The 17,252-nt window shown below is 39.0% G+C and overlaps 1 protein-coding gene and 1 long non-coding RNA gene across 2 annotated transcripts in view; both read right to left on the reverse strand.

Annotated features, from left to right (window-relative positions):
* The window catches only part of LOC309492286, a 169,124-nt gene that overhangs the window by 103,272 nt on the left and 48,600 nt on the right, over nucleotides 1-17,252 (reverse strand). The gene's annotated exons all lie outside the window — the stretch shown is intronic.
* On the reverse strand, nucleotides 272-2,405 carry ddx28 (DEAD (Asp-Glu-Ala-Asp) box polypeptide 28). Its single transcript, XM_082148883.1, has one exon. The coding sequence runs from the start codon at nucleotides 2,225-2,227 to the stop codon at nucleotides 533-535; it is 1,695 nt and encodes a 564-aa protein (XP_082005009.1). The 5' UTR covers nucleotides 2,228-2,405; the 3' UTR covers nucleotides 272-532.

The raw sequence follows: 17,252 nt of genomic DNA on the forward strand, positions 1-17,252 counted from the left end.
ATATGCGCTTTCAGACATGATTTAAATGACAGAATTTAGATTTTGGAGTGAACTAGCCCTTAAGATGTCTAATACAAATGTGTACAGAAGCTTCAGGCCAAAATGTTCTTAAATGTTTAGTAAAGGTTGAAAACAACAAATACACAAAGAACCAAATAATACCAAACCTATATGGTGTTCTTTCTTGGCCAGAACACATAAGAAAATATATTTTGAAGATTTGTTCTACTTTTTTGGTCCATAAAATTAAAGTCAATGGGGGTCAAATAAATAAATAAATAAATATTTTAATTTTGTATCATTTGTGTACAAAAGAAAGTAAGTCATACAGGGTTAGAATGATGTGATAAATGATTACAGAATTTTCTTTCTTGGGGGAACTATCCCATTAAGATGTCTAATACAAATGTGAACAGAAGCTTTAGGACAAAACGTTATTTAAACATGTTTATTTTAAAGGTTCAAACAACAAATATACAATAAACATTTGACATTTTTAATAAGGCTGATTTGTAGATCATACTTTAACCACCTATTTGTTTTTCTCCATTTCTTTAACATCAGTTTTATTGCTGGGTTTCTGAATTTCTGACTCCATCCCTGGTAAAGATGTTCTCCTCCTGGCTGCTGTCTCTATTCTCTGCACAAGTTCCACATCCCACAGGTGAGTAACGAAGCTCAGCACCTCCCCTCCGCCGGAGCCACCTGCTCTACCCACGCGCCCTGCCCGGTGGATGTAATCTGTGTGGGTCTCTGGGAAGTCATAATTGACAATAAGTCCAACCCTCTGTGTGTCCAAACCTCTTGAAGCAATGTCAGTGCATATTAGAACATCAACACTCCCTCTTTGAAAGTTCCTGAAAATTCCCTCTCTCATGGTTGCAGGCATCTCTCCCTGGAGCCTCATATGACGAACACCCATCTCCTCCAGCGAATAGCCCAGCCAGTTGACAGTGGAAGCAGAGTTACAGAACACCAGAACGCCTGTATGCTCCAGTTCAGCCTTCTTCAAAGCTTGATGAAGCTCTAGAATCTTGTCTGCACCTTTGATCCTGAGAAACATCTGCTTTACATGCGGCATGAGATGATGTAGCATCCGGCTTTTAACGATCACCATGCTGGCCAGGTCAGTCACCATGCTGAGGACCTCTCCTACACCACCCGGAAATGTGGCTCCCACCACAACCAGCTGAGCTTTATGATCAAGCCCAACTGTCTCTGAGAGTCTGGACGCCACCTGGGTGTGCGAAAAAATATCCTCAAGCAAGCCCGCAAAACTGACGTCAAACATAGTATCGGCTTCATCGATGACTAGGAAGTTTAGTTCGCTCAAGCTGATGAACCGCTTCTGGAGAGCCTTTAGCAGAGCGCCAGGTGTGGCCACTAAAACATCCGGCTGACCATGAGTGAACGCCGCTTTGATGTTTCCCACACCTCTCCCACCTCCTGCGACTTTGACCACTATTCCAAAACGTTGGCTGATTGATCGAGCTACACATGTCACTTGTTCTGCTAGTTCCCGTGATGGAACAACGACCACAGCGCGAATGTTTCTCTCAGAGTCTGTGAACGGCTCCTCCTGCAGCCTGTGGATGATGGGAAGGAGGTAAGCGAGTGTTTTTCCACTTCCTGTCTCTGCAGCGCAGAGAATATTGCATCCTTTTAGTATTTTGGGAATGGTTTGCATTTGCACTGTGGTGGGGTGAATTATATTCTGACTGTGTAAAGTCTCAACCAGTTCTGGACAAATGTGAAAGCAATTAAATGTCTTTTTAGTGGTGGAAGCTGTGTCATTACCCTTGTCCTTCTGCTTGAGCATGGATGGTGGAGCACTCTGGATGCTATTTATGGAGAAGTAATCCCCTAACGTTTTGTTACTCTTCCATCCCTTTGATGTCAGAACAGGTTGTTCAAATTTTCCAAGTGTATAGCCTACAGACTGGTTTAGCTGCGGGTTCTTGCTCTTGATCAATAGTCTGCCCGGCTTGACTGTTGGCAGCCTGTCAAACTTCTTGCTTTGCATCTGTTTGACGTTCTCTATATGTTCTTGCATGGGTCTCGGGATGCGGATCACAACAGGCTGTGAACTAACTGTTGTCATTCTGCGTAGACCCGCACTAATGGACGCGGTCTGTCCCCTGCCAGGCTGCGAACTAGAAGAACAGCGTGTTGCCTGCGAGAGTTTGGAAATTAGAAAGGCACAGCGTCTTAACTTCACTGCCTGCATTGTAGATACGAGTACAAACGAAAATGAATATCGTATGTCCTGTTTAATACACAAACGGATAAGAGAAGTACCTTTTAATGTTACAAATGCGGAAAAACATTGATCTCACATGCACCCATGCGCTTTAGTTTGTCCGGGCACAGGATGATGACGTTTACACACACAGCAGGCTAATGTCAAAATTAAAGCCCCATTGATCAAATGTGAAATGACCATTTTTGAATTCATAACCGCGTACTAGCCTACTTGCTATTTCTGCAATTTATTTAAACAGACGATTTTATCTAAAGCGACTTTGAAGAATACAGAAAGCAATTTATTTCATTATCAAACATTGTCTAGAATAGAACATGGACAGGGAGTGATTCAGATTAAGAAATAGTGGAAGCATAAAATAATCTTTAAGAGTGCAAAACTAATGTTCTTTATTCTAGAACATTTATTTGTTTTGTAGAAATATTCGTTAACACATGGCCGGAGATAGGACACGCTCAAACATTAAGAAAATGTACCATGGTTTTACAACAAATAAAACAAAACAAAAAACATGCTTATTGTAGTTCAACCATGTATCCACAAATAAACCATGGTTTTGCTACACTATAGTTTAACCATTGTATTTGTAGTAAACTGATACAACTGGCAATCAGTCCGACAAAAAAACATGGTTACTATAATAAAACCATGGTTAATTTTGGTAAGGGAAAGCACAGAAAATACTGTAACAGGCACAGCAAGCTCACTGTTGGTGATGCTCAAAATATTGAAGGAAAAATATAAATATTCAATTTCTTATCTATTTTAAAATCTCTAAAGAGAAGCTTCGATGACATTTTCTTTCTTCTTTTTTTCTTCTTTTTTTTTTTCTTCAACTTTCCTGGATTTTATTTTCCTCTTACCTCAGTCCAGTGCAGATTTGTTTAAATCAGGAACCAAGGCAACGCTGCTCTTCCATAAGCGCCGCCACCTAATGTCAGAGAGTGAATGCGTTTGAATTCAGCCTGTCTCATAGACAGTAAAAGAAATGGACACAGCGACCCCACGGTGAAACGGTGAAAAGTGAAGTCAATTAGAAGCCCTCACTTCCTGATGGCCGAGCGTACTGCGCAGACTCAAACTGAGCTTGACGACGTAGATGTCACGAGCAACCTATCTGTCTTCTAGTAGCCGTGCCAAGAGAAATCTGAATCATTCCCTTCCGAAACTTGCAGAGACGGAGAGCGTGAGTAGGAGGTGTCCATGAGCTAGGAGCAGGAGCAACTTTTGCTAAGTATTCTGATTCATTATTTTGTCATTTTGCCTCCACGTCCCCCCGATTGCACGTGAGCTTCTCCTCCTGTCCATACGGTAATTTCTCTACTGTGCGACAGAGAGTCGCGTGGTTATGACGCAATCGTTAGCCTATTTTTACAAAAACTGCTTCTACGGGGCCATCACGTAAGATACAAGGTAATGGAGCCTTTTATACATTTTCGTGTTTCTTTAGAAATAAATAATGGACAAATGGAGTCTTTAAACGCCGCAGATGTAAAGTTATTCGCTGTCAAAATGACGCCAAAATGAATGGGAGTCAATGGAATGCTAACACCAGGTGATGGTCTACTAATACATGGCGGCCCCTGGGGAAGCTTCAGTTTCCGGCTGACAGATTACCCCCTTGGCCCGTCTGCTGTTTTTGTTATGGTTTGTTTAAATCGGGAACCAAGGCAATATGTTGCTGCTCTTCCATAAGCTCCGTCACCTAATGTCAGAGAGTGAATGCATTTTAATTCAGCCCGTCTGCTGTTTTTGTAATGTGTGCAGGTACGATTTGTGTAGCATAATTCCACAAAGTTAAAGTCAGACCATTTTGTTTTTGCTTGAAATATTGAAACTACAATAAAAAAAAAGTAAAAAAAGTTTCAAATGGCAAGATTTTATTTTTATTTTTTTTATTTTTTTGAAAGAGAAAATTAACAACAAATAAAACTGTTTAAACAAAGAAAAAAATGGGGATGAATGAGTTTTTTTCTTCTGTTGAACAAAAAGAAGATATTGGTTGGTAACCAGACAGTTCACGGCTCCCACAGACTTCCATTTTAGGTTGGTTGACTACACCAAAAAGCTTATTTGTCCCGATTAAAGTCAAAGCTCCAAAAATAATAATTTGGTGACTACTTCGCTCAGAGAAGCTGTCAATCACAGCTGTCAAACATGACATCACACTCCTATAGAATCAAATAACTAACTAAAACCAGACTTATTTAAAAAACTAACACTTGAACTTACATCAGCATGAAAAAATGTATTTGACGTGTAATTTGATTGTTTAGTTTGTCTTACGTCCCACTAGATTGCATGGAGAGGGCAGGGTTTATGACATATACTTGGACCAGCTCCCTGGGGGCGATCGAAACTTTTTGGCTTCACTTTTCAGGACTTGTGTGGCACACTTGGGCCTTACACATTGGCTACATGCTAGATAATGATATATGTTACAGTTTTTTTCGATTGCTAAATGACAGTGAGCACAACTGGAGCTACATGTGCAAAACTCTAACTACAGTCTGCACTACCAACAGTCACCTGAGCTAAACAGTTCACATCACCTGCAAAACTCACTCCAAGCAACACAACTCTTAACACACGGCTCAAAACACGCTCAGTGCAGCCAAACACTACACACAACCCTCACTGAGATAACACACACTGTCACTCCAGAACACACTGAGAGGAAAAACACTATCAAACACCAATACAGAAAATACAAACTTTTCATCTTTACAGTTTGAACAATTTCAGTGACTTCATACAAAGTAATATTTTCTTCAAAGAAAAGAGTGACATTCTTTCACATGATTTATAATTTTTTTTAGAACATAACAATTCTTTAAGGTAAATGAAAATTAGCAGTTTGCTTCAATAGTCTGTAGTAATTTACGGAATTACAGTAATGAGAAAAAAAAGGTAGAAACTAAAAGTACATACTGTAATTCGAACAAATAATTGAGGGGCTAATCCTGCCTCTCTCTAGCATCAGGCCACAAGACAATTAGTCTTTCTGAGCTCTACCTATATATGTGTGTGTGTGTGTGTGTGTGTGTGTGTGTGTGTGTGTGTGTGTGTGTGTGTGTGTGTGTGTGTGTGTGTGTGTGTGTGTGTGTGTGTGTGTGTGTGTGTGTGTGTGTGTGTGTGTGTGTGTGTGTGTGTGTGTGTGTGTGTGTGTGTGTGTGTGTGTGTGTGTGTGTGTGTGTGTGTGTGTGTGTGTGTGTGTGTGTGTGTGTGTGTGTGTTCACTAACAAGTCTAAAACAAGACACCCTCTTAGCCTTTCAGCTGAAATTGCAATCAGCAGTGTTTTAAAGGCACAAGGCTGAAATCTATTCTGTTTTGAATGTGTGGTTCACAGTTTTGACAGCAGTGTGTTAGCATTTGAACAAAGTGCTGTAAATCCAGTGTTGTGCAGGTTGTGGTTAAAGTCATGGGATAAGTGTGTAGAGTTTTGAAAACTGTGTTCAGGCAATGAAAAACGAACTAGAGTTTGGTCCACATGAACTGCTGCTGTGCAGACTGTAGTTAGAGTTTTGCACATGTGACTCCAGTTGTGCCCACTGTCGTTTAGCAATCGAAAAAAACTGTAATACTGATCACGTTTTAGAGATAATATGCATCATATTTAAATGTAACTTATGTAACTTTAAAATGTAATATTTTACTAAATTAAATACATTTTCTAAATCTAACTTTTGTTGTACACTGAGTGGCGTTGTGACGAATTATAATAAGAGCACCAGGGTAACAAGAAGGGTGTGCGTTGGTAATGGGGAAGCACAGTTTTTGAGGTAAAGGGTAATGTGCAAGGAAGAAGGCAGATTGTGGACAATTAATGTATGCTGTGTCTGGAACATGAAGGAATGAGAAGCCATAGAAAGTGGATTTGAGGCAATGTTTATCCAATGTCACAAAAATAAGGAAAGATGTGCATCTAAACCTAAATGCATTAATGGAGTCTTTGCACACGCTGAACACTTGCTCACTCCTTTTATCAACGGCAATGGCTCATGAACGAGCTGCTATGAGAGATTCAAACAAAGATTTAACAGTGCATAACTGTTTTTTTTTTTTGCTGTTGTTTTTTTGGACATTGATTGATTGTGTAAATTTCAAATTCTTTTAATAATCTGATAAACTTTAGAAAGAGGGTTTTGAATAATAATTTTATTTATCTAATTTAACTGACACGAACATATGAATCATGTCAGTTTTAAATTGAGCCCTGCGTGACTATGACTAACACAAATGACAGGTATAATTTTTTACCCCACAAAATATGCATTTTAATTTTAATGAAAATGTTATCAACAACAGTTTACATAAAATTAGTTTTGGACCTCCGGCAGCTTCATAATACTCTCACCAGGAGTTATTTATCTCCCTTTGCAGACACAGCTGAAGTTCTGGGATTATTTGAATGCAGATCAGTGGCAACACCCTTCTGTGGTTTTGGGCTGGAGTGGAGATTAAGCCAAGTATCTCTCTCTGTGTGTGTGTGTGTGTGTGTGTGTGTGTGTGTGTGTGTGTGTGTGTGTGTGTGTGTGTGTGTGTGTGTGTGTGTGTGTGTGTGTGTGTGTGTGTGTGTGTGTGTGTGTGTGTGTGTGTGTGTGTGTGTGTGTGTGTGTGTGTGTGTGTGTGTGTGTGTGTGTGTGTGTGTGTGTGTGTGTGAAAGAGAAAGAAATAGACACACTTGGCTTCCTAATACTCACATCAGGAGTTGTCATAGTGTTTTTGTTAGAAGAAACACTATTGAGGTTTTGTCTTTGCTTGTAATGATATTACAGTTTTTCTCAATTGCTAAAACACAATTTCTAAAACCTTGCTCCATTTTCTGAAAACATTAAACACAAAACCTCATCTTCAAGCACTATTTACAAAACCTCTGACTCCTCTTGCAAAATGAAACTTTCGCCTCAAAACAGTTTTACCTGTGTTCAAAATCAAACACTGCTCTCAAATCATAAACAAAGTGATCAAAATGATATACACTATCAAGCAGTCAGTAAACAATACACCAAAAAATAGAAAACACATTGTTCAAAACATATAGTTCTCGAAATATACTGCTATTCTGTTTGTAGACTTACTCGTGACACCTTACTGTACCATCAAAAAGTTCATTTGTAACTTAAAAAAAAAGTAAAAAAAAAAAAAACATAGTTCTCAGAGAGAAGTAAAATTTTAATCTCAAAACAAATTTCATATTTTTCTGTCATTGTCTTTTGATGAACGAAAACATGTTCTATCATAGTAGCTCAAAATTGATCAGAAATTACTACTCTGCTTTGCTCTTTGCAATTTTTTTTGTTCTTCCTCCTCCTTGTACCCCTATTTTTACAGTACTGTACCCTGCATCTCACAAACTTGTCCTTTGTCTCTGTGATACTGTAATTCTTGTTCTTTGTTGATATGAACCTGCAACCAGTCAAAATCTATTGAGCAGTCAGTAAACAAATGGTACTGTTAACAATGTTCAGGGCCATACAATTTGTTCATTGTACAGTATACAGCCTGCAATGCACTGTACTACAGTATACAATACTAAAAGGGACAAAAATCAAAGGAGTAAACATGTGATCAATGTGCTTCTTCTTGTCTTTGGGCTGGGTCAGGCCAGGCCAGAGCACTTCGTCGACATCACAAGCAATTTTAGCAATTGAGAAAAACTGTAAGGGACAGGGAAGCACTTTGACGTTTTTGACTGTTGGGCTGCAACTAACGATTATTTTGATAATCGATTAATCTGTCAATTTTTTTGATTTATCGGATGAAAAAAACTAAAATATTATACATAAAAATATATATATTTAAAAATTCGACTTGGATCTTGCACCTTTCCCCGCAGCTGCTCACTCTGTGTCCTCCACTATTTTCCATATGCATTTTGTCCAAAGAAATGTGTTATTCACTGTAAAGCTACGTGACTGGCTGATCGTTTCCGAGCACAGTGCGCAGACAACTTGGATTAACAAGAATTGTAATTTTTATCATTTTCAATAATAATCGATTTTAGCGATTAGTTGTAGCAGCCCTAATTGACTGTCTGTGTCTGCTGCTTTACATCTGCACAAACAAAACAGCTTGTTTTAGGCACGGGCCCTCTCACTTGAGTGTTTTCACTTAGTATAATTGACAGGCAGAGGAAAAAGTGCACTTCAGAAATGAAGAAGTGAATTATTGCAATGCACGCTCCATCTGCAGCAGTCTCTTCAAAAATATATTTTAGAAAAGACAAATGCCATACCCAAAATTTTAATGCCAGTTTAGTATATATATTTTTACCTCTAATGTTGTTTGTCAGGTCTGAAAAATTATTTTGAATATTTATTGCATTGCAGGGCCATCTTCCTGCATATGTCAGACTGTTATGGTGATGTTTGCAAGAGCTGTATGTTGTGAGAAAACTTTATTTCAAAACGGAAAATGATTTAGTCAGACCTATTCTGTTACAGAATACTCACAGCACAATTTTATTTTATTTAGCCTCTATTTACAGACAAGTCACTTAAGAATGATTTTTTATTTTCAATAACAGCCTGGCAGAGGAATAACCTTCTCCTTGAGGACATACAATTTAATTTTTATATTATATTTCCAACATTTCCTGTGTATTTTCAATGCAGGTATAAAGTACCCAAATTGCATTATAATGCCAGGATATAATGTGACTGGTGAAATGCCTCAGAGGGAATATTGACACAGAAAGTGTTTGATAAACAAATGGTTTTTTTTTGTTTTTTGTTTTACAAATGTTATGCTGCTTTTCAGTTGAGTGGCTTGTTTTTCAATCAGCCCCTGATTCAAATCAGATGTGTCTCAGAAGTCCTTAAGTCCTGATGTTGTCTGGAGAACTTCCACTTCTCTCTCCTTCATCTCATTCTGCTTTCCTTCTGCTTTCCCTTGTGGGTTTTTATCAACACTCAAGCTAATTAAATGGTCACAGTCTCAGAAACCGCCATGAGCATGAATTATTTTCTCGGCATAAAATGAAAAATCCATTCCAGAGACACAATATTTGGATTTCTCTGGGTTTATAAAAAATGTCATAAAAACTACTTGATTATGGGGCAGTTGCAGAAAAATGGCATTTGATATCAGGTCTGATAGGTTTCTGATATAAATACTGTATAGTGAAGCCCGTCACGGTTTTCTACTTCTTGCCATAAATCTTTTTTTTATTGTTGTACAGCAATAAGACAACAGCAAAAACTACTCAGATAACTACCGATGCCTCTGAAAAGGTTTGTTTTTGTTGAAGCTGATAGCAATTACAGCTTAAACACAGTATCCCCAAGAGATGCTGAGCTTAAATGACTGCCTTTCAGTAATGGTGTCTGCTACATCAACACAATGGCTGTTCTGTTATAGGGATAAATTGTGCGCTTAATAAGAACCACAGCTTTTGCTGCCCCCTCACACCAAAAATCCTCTAGTACCTCTCACAACAGCTCTTACCACTCTCTCTCTCTCTCTCTCTCTCTCTCTCTCTCTCTCAAAAAAAAAAAAAACCTTTTCTGTTCAGCATAATCTAGCTTTTGTTGTGGCTTTGTTGTAAGCTCCTTGACTCCTTATGGCCATCATTACCGCAGCCAAACACGTGCCACTTGTGATGTCAGATATGATGCAGCAATTGTTCATCCCTGAGCTTAGATGCTGCAATGCCTTTCTGCTATACTGTAGATTTCAAAAGGATTTGCATTGTTGTCTGGAGAGTATCGGTCGATTTGTATTGCCACGTCTTGTATCAGAACATTTAGTAAAAGGATCTAGTTATTTGTCATAAATTTATAAATGACTTGACTTTGATAGGGACTTAGTACAAGAAAAATAGTTATGTCATGGCAACTTTAGGAGTGTTTGCATGGTAATGACAAAATTGGCAGGATATGACAATGTTGATATGTTTGCTTGGGGGAATAGATCTGCTACACTGCTGCTACATATAGGATTTTGATTGGAATCTTCTCTGCTGGGAAAGTTCACACATGTTGACTTGTAGTCATATATGGCTACTGAGGGACTGCTTTTCCTTTTTCCATCAGAAGGCCTATTGTTTATTGATATCTCTTTAGACATATTTTAATACTTGTGCTGGTTATAATCATTGAAACATATAAAGTAAATAAGTAAATAAATAAATAAATAAAAATAATATTTAACAAATACGTTTTTTGATACTTTTAAGCATATCAATATTTTGGAAAAAAATAAATGCATTTCGATTGCCAGTTGATGAGATCATTTAAATTATAAGTACATTTACACATTTTTTTATTTTTAATCAGACTTTTCTTCTGTATGCATTTGACTCAATAAAAAATACCAGCTCATTGGATACCGTCGTTCGAGAAACAAACTATTGTTTGCGCTTTCTTTTTTTGATTCACTAAAGAGAACCGACTCATAAGATTCATTCGTTCTATAATCAAACTACAATGGTCGTGTCATGCTGTGTGTATCGCACTGTAGATTCAGTAGCGATGTTACAGCTCCACTAAATATAGGTAGTGCAGGAAGCTGCTGTCAGAGGCCCTGCTGTTTCTATCTGGTATTACAGTTTTTCTCAATTGCTAAAACACAATTTCTGAAACCTTGCTCCATTTTCTGAAAACATTAAACACAAAACCTCATCTTCAAGCACTATTTACAAAACCTCTGACTCCTCTTGCAAAATGAAACTTTCGCCTCAAAACAGTTTTACCTGTGTTCAAAATAAAACAAATCTTAAACAAAGTGATCAAAATGATATACACTATCAAGCAGTCATTAAACAATACACCAAAAAATAGAAAACACATTGTTCAAAACATATAGTTCTCAAAATATATCTATGGACTGCTATTCTGTTTGTAGACTTACACGTGACACCTTACTGTACCATCAAAAAGTTCATTTGTGACATATTGTATGACTGCACTTGATAAAAGTAAATAAAAAGTCAAAAAAACAACATAGTTCTCAGAGAGAAGTAAAATTTTAATCTCAAAACAAATTTCATATTTTTCTGTCATTGTCTTTTGATGAACGAAAACATGTTCTATCATAGTAGCTCAAAATTGATCAGAAATTACTACTCTGCTTTGCTCTTTGCAAAAAAAAATTGTTCTTCCTCTTCCTTGTACCCCTATTTTTACAGTACTGTACCCTGCATCTCACAAACTTGTCCTTTGTCTCTGTGATACTGTAATTCTTGTTCTTTGTTGATGTGAACCTGCAACCAGTCAAAATCTATTGAGCAGTCAGTACTGTTAACAAATGGAAAGCACAATGTTCAGGGCCATACAATTTGTTCATTGTACAGTATACAGCCTGCAATGCACTGTACTACAGTATACAATACTAAAAGAGACAAAAATCAAAGGAGTAAACCTGTGATCAGTGTGCTTCTTCTTGTCTTTGGGCATCATTTGAAACAGGTTAAATCAATTTTGAGTGGTTGTGTTCAATCAATGACATGTAGAGAACACATTTGTATTTGATTGTTGCCACTTGTGTTTACCAGTATGGATGACATGTGCATTAGAGTGCAGGATGTGTTTTGAGAACGAGAATGTGTTTAGAGTTTTACTGAAAAGTCTAAGTGAGATCTGCAAATTGTGTTTTACCATGTGAAATGGTTTAAGGTATTGACAACAGACTGCACAATTAGCTAATGGCGCTTTTCCACTGCATGGTACGGCTCGGAGTCGGTACGGTTCGACTCGGCGCGGAACGGTTCGGCTCGCTTCGCTTTTCCACTGTGTGGTACGACTCGACTCGGTACGGCACAGTTCGGTTCGCTTTAGCTCGGTTGCTTTTCCACTGCAGTTAGTACCGCTTCAAAGTGGGTGGGACTGATCGTTATAGTTGCCGTCTCTACTGCCATGACATCATCATATTAAATTCGAATTTTTCATGCCGTGTTGACCCATCCGCTCCTCGGCAACCAACGAGAGGAACGTCTGCACCTCGTCCACTGACCACGATTCAGCCATTTGAAGTGTATACTCTTTTTTTGAAGCAAATACTTTTAAAACAGGTGCTACAGCGTTGGCTGTTGTCGAATCTACTGGCTATTTAAATCTAGCGGGTTTAGTGTCTCGTGTCGTAAATACAATGACGCTGGTAGTGATGATTCTGTCTGACCAATCAGTGATCTGCAGTGTTCTCACGTCACATTTTAGTATCGGTACGGTACGCTTGGAACCTCAACAGAGGTGGTACCATTTAAAGCGAGCCGTACCGTACCGTACCATGCAGTGGAAATGCGCCATAAGTGAGCCGTACCGAACCAAGCCGTACTGTACCATGCAGTGGAAAAGCGCCAAAGCGTGCCGTACCGAACCGAGCCGTACCGTACCATGCAGTGGAAAAGCACCATAAATGAGTTCAGGCAACTGAGAACTTTGTTCAGCCAATGGGTGTTAGTGTTTTAGCAATTGAGAAAAACTGTAAGATGTGTTTTCTGTGATCCATTCAGAAGATTTGAGCACTTAATACAGGTAGAAAGAGGATCAACTTTGACCGCACTCTCAGAAAATATGGTACAAAAGCTGTCACTGGGACGGTACCCTTTAAAAAGGTTCTAGTACCATTTAGGTACTACAGTAATATGTACCTTTGAGGTACTAATATGCACTCTTTATTCACAAATACCTTTTGAAAGGGTACTGCCCCACTGACAACTTTATAAATTTTTTTTCAAGAGTGCAGCATGAATTGGTCTAAGTTGGTTCATGCTGGTTTACATTTACATTTAATCATTTAGCAGACACTTTTATCCAAAGCGACTTACAAATGAGGAGAACAATAGAAGCAATCAGACCAGCAAGAGGGCAACAGTATAAAACTGCTGAAACAAGTCTCGGTTAGTCTAGCACAGAACACATAGCAAGGTTCTTTTGTTTGTTTTTTGTTTTTTTACAGAAAAACAGTATTAATTGGTCAGGTGCTGTCGAAAAAGATGTGTCTTTAGACATTTTTTGAAAATGGCTAAAGACTCAGCTGCTCGAATTGAGATAGGCTGGTCATTCCACCAGCTTGGAACAGTCCAGGAAAAGGTCCGTAGAGTGTTTCGTGCCTTTTTGGGATGGTACCACGAGGCGTTGTTCACTTGCAGAACGCAAGCTTCTGGAGGGCGCATAAGTCTGAACTAGCGAGTTTAGGTATATTGGTGCTGAGCCAGTGGTTGTCTTGTAGGCAAACATCAGTGCCTTGAATTTGATGCGAGTGGCTATTGGCAGCCAGTGCAAACTGATGTAGAGAGGTGTGACGTGGACTTTCTTCGGCTCGTTGAAGACCACTCTCGCTTCTGCATTCTGGATTAGTTGCAAAGGCTTGACAGTACATGCCGGAAGGCCCACTAAGAGAGCATTACAATAGTCCAGTCTGGAGAGAACAAGAGCTTGGACAAGGAATTGTGTGGCCTGCTCTTATAGGAAGGGTCTGATCATCCTGAAGTTGTATAAAGCAAATCTGCAGGACCGGGCCGTTGTAGTAATATGGTCTGTGAAGCTTAACTGATCATCAATCACAACTCCAAGATTCCTGGCTGTCCTGGAATGAGTTATGGTTGACGAATAAAGCTGAATGGAGAAGTTGTGCTGAAGTGTTGGGTTAGCTGAGATCACAACCAGCTCTGTCTTAGCAAGGCTGAGTTGAAGGTAGTGGTCCTTCATCCAGCAAGAAATGTCTGTCAGGCAGGCTGAGTTGCGAGCAGCTACCGTCGGATCATCTGGCCGGAATGAGAGGTAGAGTTGTGTGTCATCAGCATAGCAGTGCTAGGAAAAGCCATGTTTCTGAATGACAGAAGTCACAAGAAGTTGCGACTTAGAGACCTCGCCCCTCCAAGACACCCTGAAGGACCTACATGAGAGGTAAGATTTGAACCACTGGAGTGCAGTTCCTGAGACGCCCATCTTCATGAGGGCTGACAGGAGTATCTGGTGGTTGACTGTGTCAAAAGCAGCATACAGATCCAGCAGGATGAGTACTGAAGATTTGGAAGCTGCTCTTGCCAGTCTCAGTGCTTCAGTAACCGAGAGCAGGGCAGAGTCTCAGTTGAGTGGCGGCTTTTGAAGCCAGATTGGTTGTTGTCCAGGAGGTTGTTCTGTGTGAGAAACATGGAGAGTTGGTTAAACAAAACTGGCTCAAGTAGGGTGACCATACGTCCTCTTTTTCCCGGACATGTCCTCTTTTTGGACCTAAAAAAAATGCGTCCGGCCAGGATTTCTAGATCGCCCAAAATGTCCGGAATTCGGCTTTGCTTTCTACAGTCACCATTCATTATGTTTACATGCACACCTTTTGTTTCAATCGGACTGAATTCATTCAGATTGATGAATCTGAATGTACTGTTTACATGAACGATAAACAAGTGTTCGGGTTGATGTGCGTTATTGCATTGCTTTAGGTCCAGCCTTCTCGCACGGCACCATTGGTCGGTCGGTCAAAAGTTGAATGGAAAGGATGTATTACTTTATGTATTAAAGTTCAATAACATAGTGCATTTGTCAAGCATTTGTTGATGCATTCAACCCCACCCCATGATGGGGTGGTGTGGCGAATTGGCCGCTTATGGTTGTTGTTTATGAAGAATGTTGCAAAGTCGTCAGCTGTAAAATGAAGATGAAGAAGGGGTGGGAGGAGGACAAAGAAGCAAACAGAAGGTTTTGAAAAGTGTGCGAGAGTCAGAACAATTGCTAATTTTGTTGTGGTAGAATGTCATTTTAGCAGTGTGTTAACCATGTAACCTTGGTAACCTTGCTTTGTAACTATGGTTAATGCTGCATGGTTTGATCAACCAGCATGGGTTTTCTTGAGAAGCTGGTTGTCCAAAATAGTTCTACCAGAAAGACTCGGGAGGCAAAATGACTTAACAAGCATTCATTTATTAACAGCCCAGCAAGCAAGTATTGTGTTATCTTTGGCGTAAGCCCCGTCTGTAGTTCGCAATCCGAGGGTAACGGAATCTGCATTTCCTGCCTGAACACGAAGGCAGGGGCGCAGCCGACCTGGGAGGTATGGGCAGGGACCATCCTGGTGGTGGTGGGGAAGATGGAGGTGAATGTTGGTGTCAGCATCTGCGAACTCAGACATGTGTAAGTACCGATCTTTTATACTACAAGTATTAGATCACGATTGGTTAGATGTGAAGGTAAGTGACGTAACAATTGAGTCTTCCTGGCAGAACTTACGCTAAAGCTTTAATTTTTAAGGTTAAAGATGCTGTTTTTTTGGGCTCTAATCTGTGGCAGAAGAATGAAGGATGGCCTTTGTGTTGCTGTTTGTAAATATCACATCTGAATCGCTTGCACCAAACAGGGACTGTGATGGATCTTTCTGCAGTGGCATCAACTCGACAGATCACTGCTCTTTATTCTGTGTCACTTATAGTAGATGGGAGAGCATGGGGAGAATTACTGCCATTGAACCCCACACTTTGGACCACCACACTCATCTGGAGATATGACAACAACTTCATCAGGCTGTCATGCTGGAGGGTTATCTCTGTGTTGGTTATGAAAAGTAATATTGCATACAGAAAGTTAGATGAATAAAAGATGTTGTTCATTTTCACAGTATTTCTGTTGTCATGTGTTTACAAATATGTTTATGTTTATGATTTATTTATTTTTTTAGGACAGTAGGATGTAAAAAGAGGGAACGCAAACAACAGCCTAAATTAATTTTTTCCTTCACTGAAAAGCTAATGTCCATGGTTGTTTGTGATCGCAATGCATGCTTGCCAGAGTTTTTGTGATTGTTTTGCAAAATTTGTTGTGGGTGGATTCGTGACATTCTATCTCCAGGGCAACGTACATTAAGTCAGCTACATGTGACAGAACCCTAACAGAACATAAGAAATCCATTATTACAGTACAAAAGGTAATGTTTTTGTTAGTTTGTCTCTTATTTGCATTTGCCACAGCTTTAGTAAAATGCATTCATCATAGTCATGATTGAATGAAAAAGTGTACCTTAGACTCAGAGGATATGGTAGATTCAATATAGATTTGAAATAAAACTTTTTATCATTCATACGGCTAATGTCAGACTTTTGCAAATAATCTATAATAAAACCCCATCCCCCTGATATAGTCTACATTATTAATGTTATTATTTTTTCACATGTTGAACGCAACATGCCTGGCCCAGCCGTTAATGCACACCTTAAATAACTTTTTGTATGTGTGTTTACATATCAGTTAAAGAGGTTTTGCTCATCTCTTTTTCCATAAAAAAGTGCTCTTTTGTACTGTTCAGTATGATGTCAAGTTTCAAGACACAATAGAGAGAGAGAGACAGAGAAAATGGATGAATTATAGGAGTGACAAATTTTTCCTTAGCATCTTATAGGCTAGCTCAATAACATTTCAATTATTTAATGCAAGTAAGATAGGTTATTATTATGTTCAATATATAAGGGTTTCTATTTATAAAGGATTAGTTTGTGTACAGATTCAAATTAATTAAACCTTTTCTTTGAGAGCAACTTTTGCAGAAATATTCTATACTCAGTCTTTTCATTAGACCCTAAAAGGATTACAACATCAAGCAACATCTCATTCAACGTTTGTAGAGTAAGATATATTGCAGCCATTAGTAATCTGAGTTAGCCTCAGTCTGTCAAGGGCAAGTGAACAAAATGGTTAGCCTCGCAGTGTACTGGCTCAAGCAAAGGTCCTGGATATAAGCTTTTCTCAATAGTGATGACAGTAAATGCTGTTGAAACACATTGTTGTTTCACCTTTATGCAGACATAAGAGCACAAAAATCTTCTCTGTGGATAGTAGCATTTTATATCCCTCATAAATATCACAACACATCTCCAGTCTAGCCAGTCCTAGACTTCTGGAGGCCCTAAGCAAAACTTGGTCAGGGGGCCGCTGTCAGTGCGTTCATAAAAACCTAAAATGACCCCCAACCCCACAATCTGTTCTTTTAGAGCAGTTTCACTGTCAACAACCTTTTAAACAAGTTGAAACATTCGGTATAAAAAAATAAAATAAAATA

This window comes from Leuciscus leuciscus, assembly GCF_965113295.1.
Source record: "Leuciscus leuciscus genome assembly, chromosome: 2".
In the NCBI taxonomy this organism is placed as follows: Eukaryota; Metazoa; Chordata; class Actinopteri; order Cypriniformes; family Leuciscidae; genus Leuciscus; species Leuciscus leuciscus.